At 43.0% G+C, this 17,482-nt stretch overlaps 2 protein-coding genes across 3 annotated transcripts in view; one reads left to right on the top strand and one right to left on the bottom strand.

Moving 5' to 3' along the window:
- Positions 1-2,390: 2,390 nt before the first annotated feature.
- WDR53 (WD repeat domain 53) lies at positions 2,391-17,476 on the bottom strand. Of its 2 annotated transcripts, XM_017892238.1 has the most exons (4): positions 16,231-16,451; positions 10,187-10,299; positions 9,359-9,854; positions 2,391-3,021 (listed from the first exon to the last, which is right to left on the bottom strand). In XM_017892238.1, the coding sequence occupies exons 3-4, from the start codon at positions 9,836-9,838 to the stop codon at positions 2,425-2,427; spliced, it is 1,077 nt and encodes a 358-aa protein (XP_017747727.1). In that variant the 5' UTR covers positions 9,839-9,854; positions 10,187-10,299; positions 16,231-16,451; the 3' UTR covers positions 2,391-2,424. The 2 variants fall into 2 exon arrangements, with proteins under 2 accessions (XP_017747727.1, XP_017747726.1); XM_017892237.1 differs by lacking the exons at positions 10,187-10,299; positions 16,231-16,451 and adding an exon at positions 17,146-17,476.
- FBXO45 (F-box protein 45) overlaps positions 15,954-17,482 on the top strand; it is a 20,260-nt gene continuing 18,731 nt past the window's right edge. The window contains exons 1-2 of the mRNA XM_017892192.1: positions 15,954-15,982; positions 17,049-17,414. Of these exons, the coding sequence (XP_017747681.1) occupies positions 15,954-15,982; positions 17,049-17,414 (395 nt within the window). The remainder of the gene's footprint in view (positions 15,983-17,048; positions 17,415-17,482) is intronic.

Genomic DNA, 17,482 nt, shown 5'->3' on the forward strand with positions numbered 1-17,482 from the left:
ACGCCATTGCACTCCAGCCTGGGTGACACAGCAAGACTTCATCTCAAATAAATAAATAAATAATAAATAAACTAAAAATAACCTGAAGAACAAGCAAAGGGTTGGGTTTAGTTGCCAGGCAATTCTGCCACCAGTTCCCCTCAGGCTTTTTTCTATGCACATTTTTTTCACATTTGAACTTCCTGGGTCTCCTTTGGTTCATTATGAGTACTGTTTGTGTTGGCTGGGGAGCCTAGGACAGGCCACACAATATACTCTGAAGTGAAAGAGGGTAGGTGGTCTTTGCCTTCAAGTATCTTACACTCTAATAAAAACAGAAAAGCACGTAGTTACCCCTCAGTACTCATGGGCTCCACACTCCGTGGAGTCAACCAACCGTGGCTCAAATGTATTCAGGGAAGGAAAAACAACGGAACACATCTATTCAATGATAAAAAATAATACAAATAAAAAACAGAATACTATTTTTATAGCATTTCCATTGTATTAGGGATTATAAGTAATCGAGATGATTGAATGCATATGGGAGAATGTGCATAGGTTATTTGCAAAATATCATTATTTTCTTTAACACAATCTTTTAAGATTCATAAATTAATCAGATCTGCGAAGATCTTTCTGCCAAATGTTTATAGATTTACTTATCATTAAATATAAATATTATAATTATCAATATTGTTTAATAATTACATAGCAATCTCATATTCACAATATTTTAAATAATTAAAATTCATATTTAATAGTAATAAGTAATACAGGTTCCAGTGATTACAACCTGTTATCTTTGGAAGATGTTTTTCAGCCTTCCACAGGTGGGGACATTGAAAGCTTGCTTCCGAGGGGCGACCACTGAAGCTCCTATTTGTCACCTTGAGTGGCCAGTTGAGTATTAGAACTAAGCTATATTCAAAATGATATCCTGGTTCTCTGTAAATTTAGGCTGGGGTGCTTTCTTTTGCGTACCCTGCCAGCGTAGCCACCCCAACAGTATGCACCTGACTATTCTTGGACTTCTCAGTTATGGGAGCCAATACATTCCTTTTTATTCTGTTAAGCCAATTTGAATTTGGTTTCTGTCACCTGCAACAGGAGTCCTGACTAAAACTGAACTTATGAAAAAGAGATCTCTACAAACAAGAATAATGGTAACCAATCAGATGATCTCTTCAAAGCTTTGACTGTAGGTACGGTGGCTCACACCTGTAATCCCAGCACTTTGGGAGGCTAAGACAGGAGGATCGCTTGAGGCCAGGAGTTTGAGACCAGTCTGGCCAACATAGCAAGGCTCCTCTCTATAAAAAAAATTAAATTAAAATTTAAAAAACTTTAAATATAAGAGTAGGCAGTATGAGTGAACGCTGAAAGAACATGCAGAGAAGACAGCAATCCACCTCTCAATGAAAAGGAACCTAACTCTTGACACCCTCTCTAGGCCTCTATTCTCTTTTCTATCTTCTGCTTAGTCAGAATTTCTGCTCATTAATAACTACAATTTATTCGCACTCCACCAGCATCATGGCCTGGATTGCTGCATAACACCCTAAACTGATTTGACCCTGGAACCCTTTTTTTTAGAAACACAGCAAAAGGTAATTGTCAGCAAAGCAATTTGGGCTTTACACAGAACAAGCAAGAACAGGTTTCCTCTTCCAATGTGGTAATGCTCCTCATGACATCCTGGGATCAGAAATAACTAATGTTATTTATTTATTTATTTACAGAGTCATTCTGTCGCCTAGGCTAGAGTGCAGTGGTGTGATCTTGGCTCACTGCAACCTCCACCTTCTGGGTTCAAGCGACTCTCCCATCTCAGTCTCCTGAGTAGCTTGGATTACAGGCACGTGCCACCAGGCCCAGCTAATTTTTGTATTTTTAGTAGAGATGGATTTTTGCCATGTTGGCCAGGCTGGTTTCTAACTCCTGACCTCAGATGATCCGCCCGCACTGGCCTCCCAAGGTGCTGGGATTACAGGCATGAGCCATTGCACACGGCCAGAAGTAACTAATGTGACCGATTTGGACCAGGACGTGGGCTTCCCTAGGGTAGGCAGCGTAACAAGGTCCTTTCCAGACAAGTCATTGTGCCTGCAATCTTCCTGGATCTTTAAGTTACATAACATCTCTAAGTCTTAATTCCTGTGGCACTAAAATGGGGAAAAAAACTTCATTGATTCAGAACAAGAAATCAAATATATGTAAAATGGCTGGTACATGGTACACAATGAATATTCATTCTCTTCCTCCAAACTTTAATATATCACTTACTATATAAAGTATCTAATTGTCTTTTGTTCAAATATCTTAAAATTTGTACAGCAAAATAGTATGATTTTACATATAACAAACAGCTTAAATAAAGAACCAGGATCTTTTTTTAAATCTGAAAACAGTTTTGCCACAATTCTTCAAATGTTTTTATTGGATTTAAAATTCATTTAAGGGATATACAGATATACAACTAGTTTGATCAGCTACTAATATATTTTGGTGTCCCTTTATTTTTGTACCCAAGAGCCAATTCACTTTTTCTCCATGTTCAATGTTTAGCTTTGGTAAAATGTTGCCATGTTCTTCCTCATCCGTTACTGAAGCGTCAGTATTTCCACCCTGCTTGGTGCAAGTTCCTCTTTTAGGTTTCTTCCTGTGGGTACGTTTTGTAGGACTCTTCGGTTTCTTCTCAACTTCACTGTTTGTATCCCACAACATGATCTTCCCATCATTCCCTCCAGTAAGCAGCAAACAGGATTCTGGGAGAAAGCAGACCTGGGATACCCCTAAAGTGTGGCCCTTAAATCCCAGTTCCTGTTCACACTTAACTCCCATCACCCGAAAGATTCGAACCTTACCATCTTCTGCACCACAACTAAAAATATCACCACACGCAGCCACAGAGATAGAGTGGGCTAGGGCAGGGTTGAAGAGCTGACCAGGTGACTGTGGGCTCTCCATTTCTTCTGCTTCATCCTCCTGTAGATTTGTAATCCAGAGTGGTCGGGCTTTTTGAAGACTCCACAGCATCACCTTTAAGTAAGAAGAAATTATACCGTCATATAAAACGCTAGTCAATTTGCTCAGCTACCGTGTGCTTATTCAGCTTCTAATACAATCGTTAAAGTGGTCTGAGAATGAGCAGTAAGGTAGGTTCCCAGCAATACAAAAAAAATAATCAAATGCTGCCATAACATGCCAGTGGAATGCTACCCCAGGACCAAAACTAGATTGCAGTAAGGTAGAATCAAGGTAGAATTAAACAAGATCCTGAGTAATTTTTGATTAATAAACCCCATCAAAGTGTAATTGTTAAGCAGGTTTCTAAAGGTTTTTCTGCTCTCATCTCTTCAAGTGAAACCAAACGTTATGAAATTTGCTAGTTTTAGTCTATGCTGGTTATAGGTAAAAAGGCCTATCAAGTAAATAAACTCAATCTGGATATCACTGAAATGGTTTCTATCTGGAATGCCTTTCCTTTCCTTTCACATCACCCAATTACCCATCCGAGGGGCTTACGCTCAGTCCCGGTGCCTCCAGGAGGGCTTTCCTATTTCAGCCTGCTTCTCTTTCCTGTATCTAGTTTCTATTCTATTAACTGACATATTCTACTAGCGTATCAGTTTCTTGAGACTTAATTAGTCTTTGCTAATGCCTAGCATAATGGCTGAGAAAGAGGAGAAATTCCAAATGTGTCTGTTGACTAATATAACATCCTGGTATTAATTTCATTTGGCTTTTCGTCGTTGTTCCTGACCTGTTTTTTTTTTTTTTTTTAAATAAGCTTTGTGAATGGGTTTTATATTATCATCTAGTGATTCATTCTTTTCCTGTGCCAACCATTTTGCAAAGAAAAATACTCTTAATACTTTCAAAGCGAACAGACAGCTGTTTACCATGTAGTTTACCATCATCCCTGAATTATAACTCATAATTTTAATAGACACTGGAAAAAGCATGACCTTGTTTAGACAGGAAAAGCATAGCTCTGAATTGGCAAGATTAGCATTGCTGATGCTATTAAGAATTTGGTTTCCTATTCAAGGTAACTTCCCTTGTGATTATTCTTATTGGCTTATTTTCAAAAGCAGTGACATCAATTCTTATTGGCTTATATTCTGCTTCTCTTAGATGAAAATCTCTTTGAATTGGGTTTATAACATAATACTATGTGACGAACAATCACTATTTGGGTGAAATTAAAGTACTAACAAATTAAAATAAGCTAAAGTAAAACAAATAAATATTAGAAAATATAACAGGAAGGAGTGCTGAAACTTGATATGAAAATAGTTTGTTTTTGTTTTTTTTTAAATAGGGTCTCACTTTATCACCCAGGCTAGAGTGCAGTGGCATGACCATGACTCACTGGAGCCTTCACCTCTCGGGTTCAAGTGATCCCTCCACCTCAGCCTACCAAGTAGATGGGACTACAGGTGCACGCTACCACACCCAGCTAATTTTTGTATTTTTTTGTAGAGACAGGGTTTTTGCTATGTTGCCCAGGCTGGTCTCCAACTGCTAGGCTCAAGCAATCCGCTCACCTCCACCTCCCAAAGTGATGGGATTACACACATCAGCCACAACGCTCAAAAACAGTTTCTATTAAAAAATCTAAACATGGCTGGGTGCAGTGGCTCACACCTGTAATCCCAGCACTGTGGGAGGCCGAGGTGGGCGGATCACGAGGTGAGGAGATCGAGACCATCCTGGCTAACACTGTGAAACCCCATTTCTACTAAAAATACAAAAAATTAGCTGGGTATGGTGGCGGGCACCTGTAGACCCAGCTATTCGGGAGGCAGAGGCAGGAGAACGGTGTGAATCTGAGGCGGAGCTTGCAGTGAGCCGAGATCATGCCACTGCACTCCAGCCTGGCCAACAGAGCAAGACTCCATCTTAAAATATATATATATACATACACACAAGGAAAATGGACATTCTAGAATCTGCTAGGTTCACTGTATTGGCAGATAGCCCCAGTTCTTTCTCATACAGTCCTTATGAATGGACTGTATTTTCTGTCCTCCAAAGACATTCAAACACAAACTACATCCAAAGTGTTTCAGCAGCTGAAACACCTTTGTATTTGACTTAAATCATCTAAATGTGTTAACAGCCATCCCAGATTCTACCAAGTCTAGAATCATTTCCATGTATTGAGGATTCCAGACTGTTCCTGTCTGGACATTCCCTTTGCGCTTCTTGACTTTTCCAAGCAGCTGAAGGCTCTGAGGTGTTTCACACTTAATTTCTCAACCAGCTGTTCAAGCAGTTATCATCCTAAGCAAGAGAGCTAGAGATACTGAAAGAAAAGAATGAAAGAGTTTGGGGCTTATGGTTCTGTAAAACATCGAAGGGAGAAAAAGTGGGGAACCAGCAAATGTTCAGAAGTGAATGTAATAGTAACAAAGTGACTTTTCAAAAAAAATCCCCCTTTTACAAAAACGTTTCTTTCCATATAAAAGACTCATCTTCAAGATAAAGAGCCTCTTAAGGCCAGGTGCAGTGGCTCATGCCTATAATCCCAGCACTTTGGGAGGTCAAAGCAGAAGGACTGCTTGAGCCCAGGAGTTCAAGACCAGCCTGGGGAACATAGGGAGCCAGCCCTCCTCTCTAGCAAAAATTAAAAAAATTAGCTGGGTGTGATGGCTTGTGCCTGCAGTCCCAGCTACACAGGAGGATGAGGTGGGAGGATCACTTGAGGGAGTACGAGGCTGCGGCGAGCTATAATTGTACCACTGCACTCCAGCCTGGATGACAAAGACCCTGTCTCAAAAACAAACAAAAGAGCCTTCTCCACCATTCTGGTCTGTAAGTGTTGATACTTTGGTCTTACAAAATCGAGAAAGAATAACAAACCTTTGAATCATCTGTTTTCAGATGCAGAAAGGGGCAGGGAAAGAAAATCAACATGTATGCTACAGAAATATGACAGTTTAATTTTCTAAGTCTTTCAAGAAAAAAAGTATAGTTGAATGGTAGGTGTACAGGTATTTATTTCACTCTGTCACCCAGACTGGAGTGCGGAGGCACAATCTTGGCTCACTGCAACCTCAACCTCCCGGGCTCAAGCAATTCTCCCATCTCAGTCCCCCAAGTAGCTGGGACTACAGGCGCTCACCATGCTCCTGGCTAATTTTTCTATCTTTTGTAGAGACGTGGTTTCGCTATGTTGCCCAGGCTGGTCACAAACTCCTGAGCTCAAGCAATCCACCTCCCATGGCCTCCCAAAGTGCTAGGATTAAAGGCATGAGCCACTGCGCCCAGCCTAATGTTATTCTTTACACCTCACATATATAAATATTACTTTGTACCTATTAAATAAAAAATTAAGCAGTCTCAAGTGTCTTAACGAACCACACTTTGCTTTTAAGTTCCTTGCCTCTTTGAATGTGCTTTGCCTATTTTATTTTTTTTGAGACAGGGTCTCACTTTGTCACCCAGGCTGGAGTGCAGTGGCAAGATCACGGTTACCTACAACCTCGACCTCCCTGGGCTCAGGTGATCCTCCCACGTCAACTTCCCAAGTAGATGGGACCATAGGTGCATGCTAGCACACCTGGCTAATTTTTGTAATCTTTTGTAGAGATAGGGTTTTGCCATGTTGCCCAGGCTGGTCTTGAACTCCTGGGCTCAAGCGATCTGCCTGCCTTGTCCTCCCAAAGTGCAGGGATCCCAGGCATAAGCCCTCAGGCACGTAAGCTACCACGCCTGGCCCTGCCTAATTATTCAAACCTAAGTCAAAAGAAATAATTTTATAATTACTGTTACATAAGAACAAAGATAGGTATGCTAAACATGGCAATCATTCAATTGCTGCCTTGAGATAAAATCTGTTTGCTCAGAGAGAAGGAACTCAAAATAGTCAGAACTCCCTTCCACTATTATTATGCCTACATTCTTGGGCTCCCCCATAGACTGGCTATCCTCAAAGTTTAGGATAATACTAGATGAACAGGTTTTAGGAAGAAAACTGTGGAAAAAATTATAGTTTCAACTTCAGTTAAGGAAATAATTTCTTAAAAGCATGGTTGTACGGCCCAGTGTAAAAACAAATCTACCACAAACGTTCAGCAATTTTACCAGGCAAATCAAAATAAGAAATTACCTGAGCCTCCCTTTTTCAAAATACTTGTTTCCTGGGCTGTTCACTAGCAAGTGCCTGCCACTAAAACGTCTTACCTGGAACTGGGGGCAAGAGAGTAAATTCTGAATGCCCATTCCTTATCTAATCTGAAAAGTACACATCACTTTTGCATACCTGTCTATTGCCATGCCTAGTGGTTAACGAGCTACTGATAGAAAACTGGTATAGCTGAAGGATGACAGAACGACTACTCAAAGACACACTGTACAATCTGCCTACTTAAAACATGTCCACCTGGTTGTATAGCTCTTTCTTTACAACCACAAGGGCAGCTTATTACCACCAGGGTGGAGGATGTACAAGATTTATAAAGGGCTTGATCAAAACCTAGGAGTGGGGAGGGATTGCATTGGGAGTTATACCTGATGTAAATTATGACGAGTTGATGGGTGCTGACAAGTTGATGGGTGCAGCACACCAACATGGCACAAGTATACATATGTAACAAACCTGCACGTTATGCACATGTACCCTAGAACTTAAAGTATTATAATAATTAAAAAAAAAAAAACCTAGGAGTGGAAAAGGAAGGTAGAGGTTGCAGGGTCACTATGCCCCATACATGTAGAGTGAGTCTCAACCCAGGCACTATCGATGTTTTTTGGGGGACAATTCTTTATTGTTTGGAGAGATCCCAGCATTGCAGGACAGCCACTGATTCTGCCTACTGAATACTGGTAGCTTGCAGGAGAGGGGAACATCATGGTGACAACAAAAACAGTCTCATCATTCTTAAATTATAAGGGGGAGGCAGGGTTGGGGAGGGAGAGGTAAAGACCACTAGCCAAGAGGGTGGACGTCAAAACTTCTGATGCTATTAAAAAGAACATAGAATCTTAGAAGATACTGTATGCAACTGAGAACAGAGATTAAATGCCTAAACAGTGCTGGACACAGGTCATTCTCAATGGTTCTCTCTCTAGAAGCCACCTCATCCCAAACCAAGAAACTTTTCTGTGACATTACTGATGATACTCTGCTTGAATACCTGTCATCCTAGAGAAAAAACATAGCCTTAGGAGCCAGAGAGATTGAGGTTTGAATCCCAGTCAGGTGGCTATGTAGATACTTAATGTGAATTTCAGTTTATTTATAAAAAAAAAAAAAACAAAATAACTAGGAGGGTGTGATTAGAATTAAAACGAATATACACAAAGCACTGTCAAGAACTAAGTGCTCAACAGAGAGAAATTGTGATGACTCTCACTCCAGTGATGAGATTTACTCTCAAGAGGAAGCACATCCTGCCATGGGAACGTTCAAGCTATTTGAAAACGTTTACGTTAAGCCCAAATCTGCTTTCCTATGACTTCTCTTGTGAAGACCAGCATATTCCATTTTTTCCCCTCAAGAAAACTAAGAATTAAACACCTCCAGTTCTCTACATAATGGGGTTTCTAGATACATCTGCTTTCCTGATGGACTTCCTCTGAATTTGGGCAATTTGTGATGCTCCTTTCTTTTTCCTTTTTTTCTTTTTGAGACAGAGTCTCATTCTGTTGCCCAGGCTGGAGTGCAGTGGCGAGATCTCGGCTGATTGCAACCTCTGCCTCCCGGGTTCAAACAATTCTGCCTCAGGCTCCCAAGTAGCTGGGATTGCAGGCGCCCACCAGCACGCCTGATTAATTTTTGTATGTTTAGTAGAGACGGGGTTTCACCATGTTGGCCAGGCTGGTCTTAAACTCCTGACCTCAAGTGATCTGCCCACCTCGGCCTCCCAAAGTGCTGGGATTACAGGTGTGAGCCACCGCGCCCAGCCACGATGCTCCTTTCAAAACTCAGCATTGAATACGGTGCTTTGATCCTGATCACCAATACACAATATTTCAGTTAATGTATCCCAGAACTTTAAAGTAAAAACAGAGCCCTCTAACTTTTTGTTTAAACGAGTTTATAGAGAATGGGTGGACCAACTCTGCCTTTAGTACTCACCGTTGTTTGTTTAAACAGATGTTTACAACCAAATATTTGAATTTTCAGGTTTTAGGAATATCTTACAGTACAGAGAAAAGAAGAGTAAAGGATTAACGATTACTTTGTGAATAAATTCTACTAGATTTTATCAGACTAGCATTAAATGTAGAAATAAGGCTCATCGTTCGTAAATGGATATGTTAGTAGAAAACAGAAAAAGCAAAGGTATTTGGTGTGATCAATAATTTGATTCTGTTAGCAAATCCCACTCAGAAATTCTCCAAGGACCCTGTGCAAAAGCATCACCTGCATATCCAGCCCACAAGACACCAGGCTCTGAGGCCTCTGAGGTCGAAAAGCCACCGAAGAGCAGATATTGGAATGTCTCTTCAAGGATCTGATAACCTTCTTGTTTTCCAAGTCTAGGATTTTGATGGCCCCAGAGTCATCGGCAGAAGCCAGCAGGGTTTCAGTTTGATTCAATGAAAGACAATTGATTTCTTCTTCATTCACATGAAAATGGTCCAAGGAATCCTTGAGGGACCTGACATCCAGCACACTAATGGTTTCTCCATGTGAGGCATAGAGCTTGGCGGGGCGGGAGGGAGAAAATAAGACGCTGGTAACATCATCAGCCCCTTGGAACCGCATGTGTCCTAATGGAGTTCCATCTTCACCCCAAGCCGTGAGATCTCCACCCTCCGCTCCGGAAGCCAGCAGCCCTTCTTTACTTGCATTTAGGCAGAGGACAGGAGAAGAATGCCCGCCAGTCCACTTGACTGCCATAATGGTCCCGAAGACTCTGTGAAGGGGAAACAACTGTAATCTCATGTTTTATGCATCGACTTGATGGTAGGAGACAGATGTAATCAACAGTATTTCATAAAGACATCTTAAAAAAACTAAATTTAAAAAAAAAAAGGACACTTAAAGATCAAGTCTCCAAAAGCCTAGCTGAACACAGGGTTGTATCCTGGCTGGCAAATGCTTCAGTGGGCTTCCTTTGCCATCAGGGGTCTAGGTAAGGCTGGTCCTCCAGTCTTTGATATGGAACCCACAGAAGAATAAACACTAAATATTTTAAATTAGGAAAAATTCTATTAAAGAGAGGGCTGCAAAATCATCAGGTTATACCTCTTATCTGAATAATGTTTTAGATGATGAGCTCTGTAGCTAGGCTCTCCAGGTTTGTAGTAGCTAGGTGACTGGGCAAATTACTGAACCTCGCTGTCACTCACTTTTCTTCTCTATAAAATGAGGATAATAACAACATTCATTTCATAGGATCATAATACATGTAAATCACACATAATGGTGCCTGGTACATAATGCGTACTCAGTAAGTGTTCCTATTGTTACTTTTTCTATTTTTATTAGGCTGGTCCAAAGTGGCATCACATGTACTGCACCAGTATTCTCAAAGTGTGGTCCCCAGACTGGCAGCATCAGCATCACCTAGGAACTTGTCAGAAATGCAAATTGTCAGACCCAACCCTAGATCTACTGAATCTGAAACTCTGAGGGTGAGACCAAGCAATGTGCTTTTGTTGTTGTTGTTGTTGTGTTCTCTGAGATGGAGTCTCGCTGCTGTTGGTCCGGGCTGGAGTGCAATGGACGATCTCAGCTCACTGCAACCTCCGCCTCCCGGTTTCCAGCAATTCTCCTGTCTCAGCCTCCCAGGTAGCTGAGATAACAGGCACCCGGCAACAAGTCTGGCTAATTTTTGTATTTTTAGTAGAGACGGGGTTTCACCATGTTGGCCAGGCTGGTCTCAAACTCCAGACCTCAGGTGATCCACCTGCCTCGGCCTCCCAAAGTGTTGGGATTATAGGCGTGAGCCACCGTGCCCGGCCGCAATGTGGTTTAGTAAATCCTCCAGGTGATCCTGATGTACAATGGAATTGCAGAATCTGTATTACACTAATAGCCACCTGGGGAACTGCTGAAAATGGCAGGCCCTTGGGTCTCCCCACCAGACACTTATTCAAATCAGTAGGTTATCTAATTTTATTCTCAAAACAACCCTTTTGATGGGTATTATTCCATTTTAGGGATAATAAAACCGAGTCTCAGAAATGTTAAATAATTTTCCCAAGGTCACTTGACTCTTAGGATTTGTAAGGGATCCCAAATGTTTTGCTTTTATTTTGAGATGGTTTTGCTCTGTCACCCAGGTGGAGTGCAGTGGCACAATCGTGGCTCACTGCAGCCTCGACCTCCCAGGCCTAAGCAATCCTCCCACCTCAGTCTCCTGAGTAGCTCAGACCACTTATGTGCACCGCCATGCCTGGCTGATTTTTATTTTATTTAATTTTTTTTGCAAAGTCAGGGGTCTCCCTATGTTGCCCAGGTTCCAAATATTTAAATAATGAAGGTCCTTTTCTAACAACTCCACCTGACAACAGTTTTGTTACTAGTCATTGAAGAAACAGAAAATGACCAAAAATTACGAGTAAGTCATCAGTGCTTTAAAATGTACTCACATGTTTAATCATATTATCATCTGCCTGCATTTACACAACAGTGCAAAATTTAGATTTCTGATCCTCTAGGAATCCCAGATATAGACACACTGGAAATGCCACATAATACTGGCCTGCCTTGCCTGCCTGCTGGTCAAGGCAAAAAAGGAATCAGGGCAATTTATACAACTCTCATCTTGGTCAAGACAAAAGGAAGCAAACAAATCTATCTGGACAAATTTAATTTTTAATTTCATAAGCGAAAGGAGAACTTACCCGAGTGCCAGACCCCAGAGCTGCTGTGCTATTTCCAGGTAAGACACTTGAATTTAGCCCAATGGTACAGAGAGAAATTTCCTTATTTGGAAAAATCATTTAAAATAATCTGGCACTCTGCCCAAAGTTTCCATTCCCAACACAAAGCTTTTTTTTGTTTGTTTTTGGAGACAGAGTCTTGCTCTGTCGCCCAGGTTGGAGTGCAATGGCGCAATTCCAGCTCACTGCAACCTCTGCCTCTGCCTCCTATGTTTAAGTGATTCTCCTGCCTCAGCCTCCCAAGTAGCTGAGATTACAGGCGCCTGCCACCATGCCAGGCTAATGTTTGCATTTTTAGTAGAGACAGGGTTTCACCATGTTGGCCAGGCTGGTCTTGAACTTCTGACCTTAAGTGATCCACCTACCTCAGCCTCCCAAAGTCCTGGGATTATAGGCGTGAGCCACCACACCCAGCCTCCCCCTACTTTTAGTCACACACAGGATCACTAATTAGACTGCAAAAAAAATCACCTATCTATTAGTAATCAAGGTAACAGAAACGTGGTCACAAAAATCAAATATAGAAATGTTCATAAAAGTAAAATGGAAAAAAGACAAAATTAAACTTTGTTTTCAAGCAGAAGCACTCAATTAATATACAGAAGAAACTAATTGGAGACTGAAGAAATATTTAAAGGAGAGGACTGGAGAGGAAATGACTCAGAGGGAGGTAAAAACAGGGAGCCCTGGTGGTTTGATTTTTGCTGACAAGTACTGAACCAGCAGCAGGTAAATATGTGTAACGAAGACTGCTGCCAAAAATTCCAGATAAACCAAGATTTTAAACGAAAGGCACTGATAGCATTTAGGCTGAGGAACTGTAATACTGTATTATCTCATGATAAAGATGCTATTCTACAAATTTGAATTGAATATTGAAAAGTCAATTTAAGTTACAATTTTGTTTAACGATTTCAATTTTTTATTTTTTTTATTTTTTGAGACAGGGTCTTGCTCTGTCATGCAGGTCTTGACTTCCTCAGCCTCAAGTAATCCTCCCACCTTAGCCTCCTGGTTAGCTGGGACTACAGGCTCTCGCCACCAAACCCACCTCATTTTTTGTATTTTTTTGTAGAGATGAGGTTTCTCCACATTCTCCAAGCTGCTCTCGAACTCCTGGGCTCAAGCGATCCTCCCGTCTCAGCCTCTCAGTGCTGGGATCATAGGCATGAGCCACTGCACCCAGCCAATGCTTTCAAATCTTTAGAATGTCGATCATTTCTTTCCCAGCCTCTTCTTCGAGGCCAGGCTGGTCTCGAACTCCTGACTTCAGGTGATCTGCCCGCCTCAGCCTCCCAAAGTGCTGGGATTACAGGCGTGAGCCACGGTACCTGGCCGAGAGCATTTTTTGAAAGGGTGAAGTGCCGCAGCTGGCAGTTCTCATCAGCCAGACCATTGCTATGATGAATCAACTTTGAAGTCAGGAGGTCTATACTCTAGAGCATTAAGATTTGCTATTTGTGTGCCTACAGGTTTTGGATCCCAGCTGGGATTTTAGGTTTTCTCTGAAACAAGAATGAGGCAGGGTTTCTAATGCTCCTCTTTCTCCATTACAAATCTACCCACAGGAGAGCCAAATGAATGTTGACCGATAGACAAAAGTTTTAGCAGGTTTTCTAATTTAACTCTTTTCTAGAAAAGATTAACTCAATCTTCAAGGTTCATTTTGTTAAGTTTTACTCCAAAGTATGAGAAGATAGGCAATAAATGAATTTTGTCCCTAAAGGGAGTATTATAAAGACTACAGTTCCTATAAATTTTTCCACAATGGAACCAGTAGTAACTCTTGTTCTATTAGTCTCACAAGACCCCAAGAACAGCTCTATCTTATTAAACGCTACATACTAAGCTCCTGCTCTCCAAATCACATAGATAATATTTACTGATTGTTCATCCAGTCAGAAAATAAAATAAATAGCTATTACTGGGAATGTTAAAAAAAAAAAAAAAGGGTGGGGGAGGCTGGGCGTGGTGGTTCATGCCTGCAATCCCAGCACTTTGGGAGGCTGGGACGGGCGGATCACTTGAGGTCAGGAGTTTAAGACCAGCCTGGCCAAGATGGAGAAAACCTGTCTCTACTAAAAATATAAAAATGAGCTGGGCGTGGTGGTGTGTGCCTGTAATCCCAGCTACTTGGGAGGCTGAGGCAGGAGAATTGCTTGAACCTGGGAAGTGGAGGTTGCAGTGGTGAGATGAGATGGTGCACTGCACTCCAGCCTCGGTGAGAGTGAGGCTATGTCTCAAAAAAAAAAAAAAAAAAAAGGAGCCGGGGGAAGTTTGGAAAGCCCCAGAAATCCATACACTCTGTGGTTATTAATTTAGTCAATCAAGATTTATCATGCAAAGCATTGATCAGTGATTCAACTAGACCCTTCAAAATCATTTCCTTAGTCTATAAAATTAAAATGATTTGTTATTATTTGAAACACACCAAAGAACACTATCAAAAAGTTAAACAATCCGATTGCTGGGGTAGAAGGGTAGTGGGAAAAAATGTAATTAAAGTTGGGTTACATCCAAACAATTTTTCAGAAATGAGTCGGCAAGCCACTGTTTCTTGCTTTTCTGACTGCAACTGGAAAAGCCTGGCAGAAAGAGGTGAAGTGTCACCATCCCCACATTCATGTATCAAGTCAACAAGCTTCTCTTTTCCTATAGAGTTGCCTAAAGCGTCAAGCACAGCAGTTAATCATATCCTACTGTAAATTACTTTAATCAGATAATAGATCACTTCCTTCTAACACCTAATGAAATCATATAGAGTGGTGAGGGAAAGGTGAGTTTTTCTTGTTTTTTTTTTGTTTTTTTGAGACAGGGTCTCCCTCTGTTACCCATACTGGAGTGCAGTGGCCCAATCTCTGCTCACTGCAACCTCCACCTTCTGGGCTCAAGGGATCCGCCCACCTCAGTCTCCCAGGTAGCTGGGATTACAGGCATGCACCACCACACCCAGCTAATTGTATTTTTTGTAGAGACAGGATTTCACCATGTTGCCCAAGCTGGTGTAACTCCTGAGCTCAAGCAATCCGCCCACCTCGGCCTCCCAAAGTGCTGGGATTACAGGCATGAGCCACCGTGCCCTGCCAGGTGAGTTATTTTGAGAGCAATTTTTTTTTTGAGACAGTTTCGCTCTTGTTGTCCAGGCTGGAGTGCAATGGTGCAATTTCGGCTCATTGCAACCTCTGCCTCCCGGGTCCAAGCGATTCTTGTGCCTCAGCCTCCTGAGTAGCTGGGATTACAGGCACGTGCCACCACAACCGGCTAATTTTTGTATGTTTAGTAGAGACAGGTTTCACCATGTTGGCCAGGCTGGTCTCGAACTCCTGACTTCAGGTGATGTGCTCGCCTCAGCCTCCCAAAGTGCTGGGATTACAGGCGTGAGCCACGGCGCCTGGCTGAGAGCATTTTTTAAAAGGGTGAAGTGCCGCAGCTGGCAGTTCTCATCCGCCAGAGCGCAGAATGAGTACTGAACATGGGGAAGGGGCTTGGTGGGGTGGGTGACGAGCAGGTGAAAGATTTGTAAAAAAGAAAAGGAGGGGCTGAGAAGGGTAATCTTTTACTTTGAAATTCTACCTGGGGCACTTAGGAGACGGTCTGCTGTTGAAAGTCATCTCAGGGACTGGGCTAGATTAGCACAGAAAAACATTGGATCCTTCAAAGGTTCTACACTTGAATGTTCAAGCAGAGGTGTGCTACAGGGGCAGAACCCTCATGGAGAATCTCTGCTAGGACAGTGCAGAAGGGAATTGTTGGGTGAGAGCACCACAGAGTCCAACAGCGGGGCCCTGCCTAGTGGAGCTGTGAGAAGAGAGCCACCATACTCCAGACCCCAGAACGGCTGTACCGTGACAGGATAAAGGCCAGCCTTTAAAACTGAATGATCTCGAAACACTGCACCAGTCACACCACCACTGTCCCTTTCAAGTGTCTGTGCCTTTAAGGCTGTTCATTCTGTCTAGTTCATTATCTCTTTTTCAGGTAGATCAACTCTGCTTATCCTCGAAAACTTAAAAGAAATTAGTGAGAGAGTCACCATCACCATAGTCAGCATAGGTCAACTTTTCTTCACAGGCCTGGGGTTTCTAAAGTTGGACTTGATGTGGAGAAGCTGGATAGCAACCAAAATGACTGAAGGGCTGTGGCGCTGGCATTGGTAAGAATGGAAAGAATTAGGGTTACTGGACTTGGTGAAAAAGACATATGAGGAGAACGGACAGGCGAGTAATAATCAAACACCATGTATCAGAGGGTAGGGAGGTAGCTGCCGTTCCTTTGCTTTTACTAGAGACTAAGAAACGGATATAGCAAGAAGCTTCAGAAAAGATTTCTTACTACATAAAGGTTCCAAGACATTGGAGTTGACTAAGGAAGTCTGTGAACTTTATTATTTTAATTACTTACCTCATGGAGTTGTTTTGAGAATTATGTATATAAAAATCTGCGTAAATGACCTACTATAGTGCCTGGTTCACACCGTGACTCAAATGATGGTTATTATTATTCTCTTACTAAGCATTCTTTAAAGGCTGTCGGAAAACTTTTGGGGCCACCTAAGAAATCGTAGTATAATCAAATAATGCTGAAATTCTTGTGTGTCTGTGTGTGTCTGAGGTAGGAGCTCACTCTGTCGCCCAGGCTGGAGAACAGCAGTCGATTATGGTTCACCGCAGCCTCGACCTCCCGGGCTCAGCCTCCCAAGTAGCTGGGACCAGAGGCGCACGCCACCACCCTCGGCTAATTTTTCTATTTTTTGTAGCGACACGGTCTCGCAATGTTGCCCAGGCTGGGATGCTGAAATTCTTCCCCTTCCAAGAATCCATCTATAATTATGGCCTCCACGTCATTCTCCCTATTGGAATGTTTAACTGACCAAAACTACATTGCCTTCATCTGTTTACTAAGCGGTGGATCCAGTAAAGACCACACCTTGTCCAAAAGACGGAAGCAGTTAATTAGCACTCAAATGGCACTCGAAGGTTTGGGCGCGGGGGTGTTCAGTCGCAGCCACCTTACTTTCCGAAGGCACACAGGCACAGACGTTGGGCTAACTGCCGATATTTAGGGAGAACGAGAGGGCCTGACCAGGTAAAGACCACCTCCGCCGCCCAAGCTACACAAAAAGGTGGGAGAACTAGGAACTGGCAAGCAAGGAAAGAAAAGTTCATGCGTTGAGTTGGAGTCTGAAGCAAGGACGTAACTGACACAGGGAAACGTCACAGGAAAAGGGGCCCAGGCGAGCAGACGCGGAGCCACCAGACCAGAAAAAGGAAAAGGCACTGGAAAGCAGCATCGAAGCCACCGGCGCCAGCCTCATACCTGCTCTTCCCGCTCCCCTCCTCGGCGCCCAGTGATGACCTCACCCGCCGGCGCCCAATCCCGTCGAGCGTAAGGCGCGAGGCGGCGCAGCCAAACAGTCACATCCGGGGCCGAGAGGAACCGCGAACGAGCTGGGCGTGCGCCCTTGCTTCGTGCCCTCAACCCGCATGGCGGAGCCACTGGCGCGCCGCGGAGAAGCCGGGCGAGTCGGGCGGTTTCGGCGCCCGTGCTGAGCCGCGGGGGAGGGGCGGAGGACGCCCGTGCAGCCGGTGCGTCTGCCCTCAGTGAGGCGGGGCGCGCGGCGGACGCCCCCGGGCAGGGGCGGGAGTGGTGGAGG

This window comes from Rhinopithecus bieti, unplaced genomic scaffold, assembly GCF_001698545.2.
Source record: "Rhinopithecus bieti isolate Rb0 unplaced genomic scaffold, ASM169854v2 scaffold_21777, whole genome shotgun sequence".
Taxonomy (NCBI): domain Eukaryota; kingdom Metazoa; phylum Chordata; class Mammalia; order Primates; family Cercopithecidae; genus Rhinopithecus; species Rhinopithecus bieti.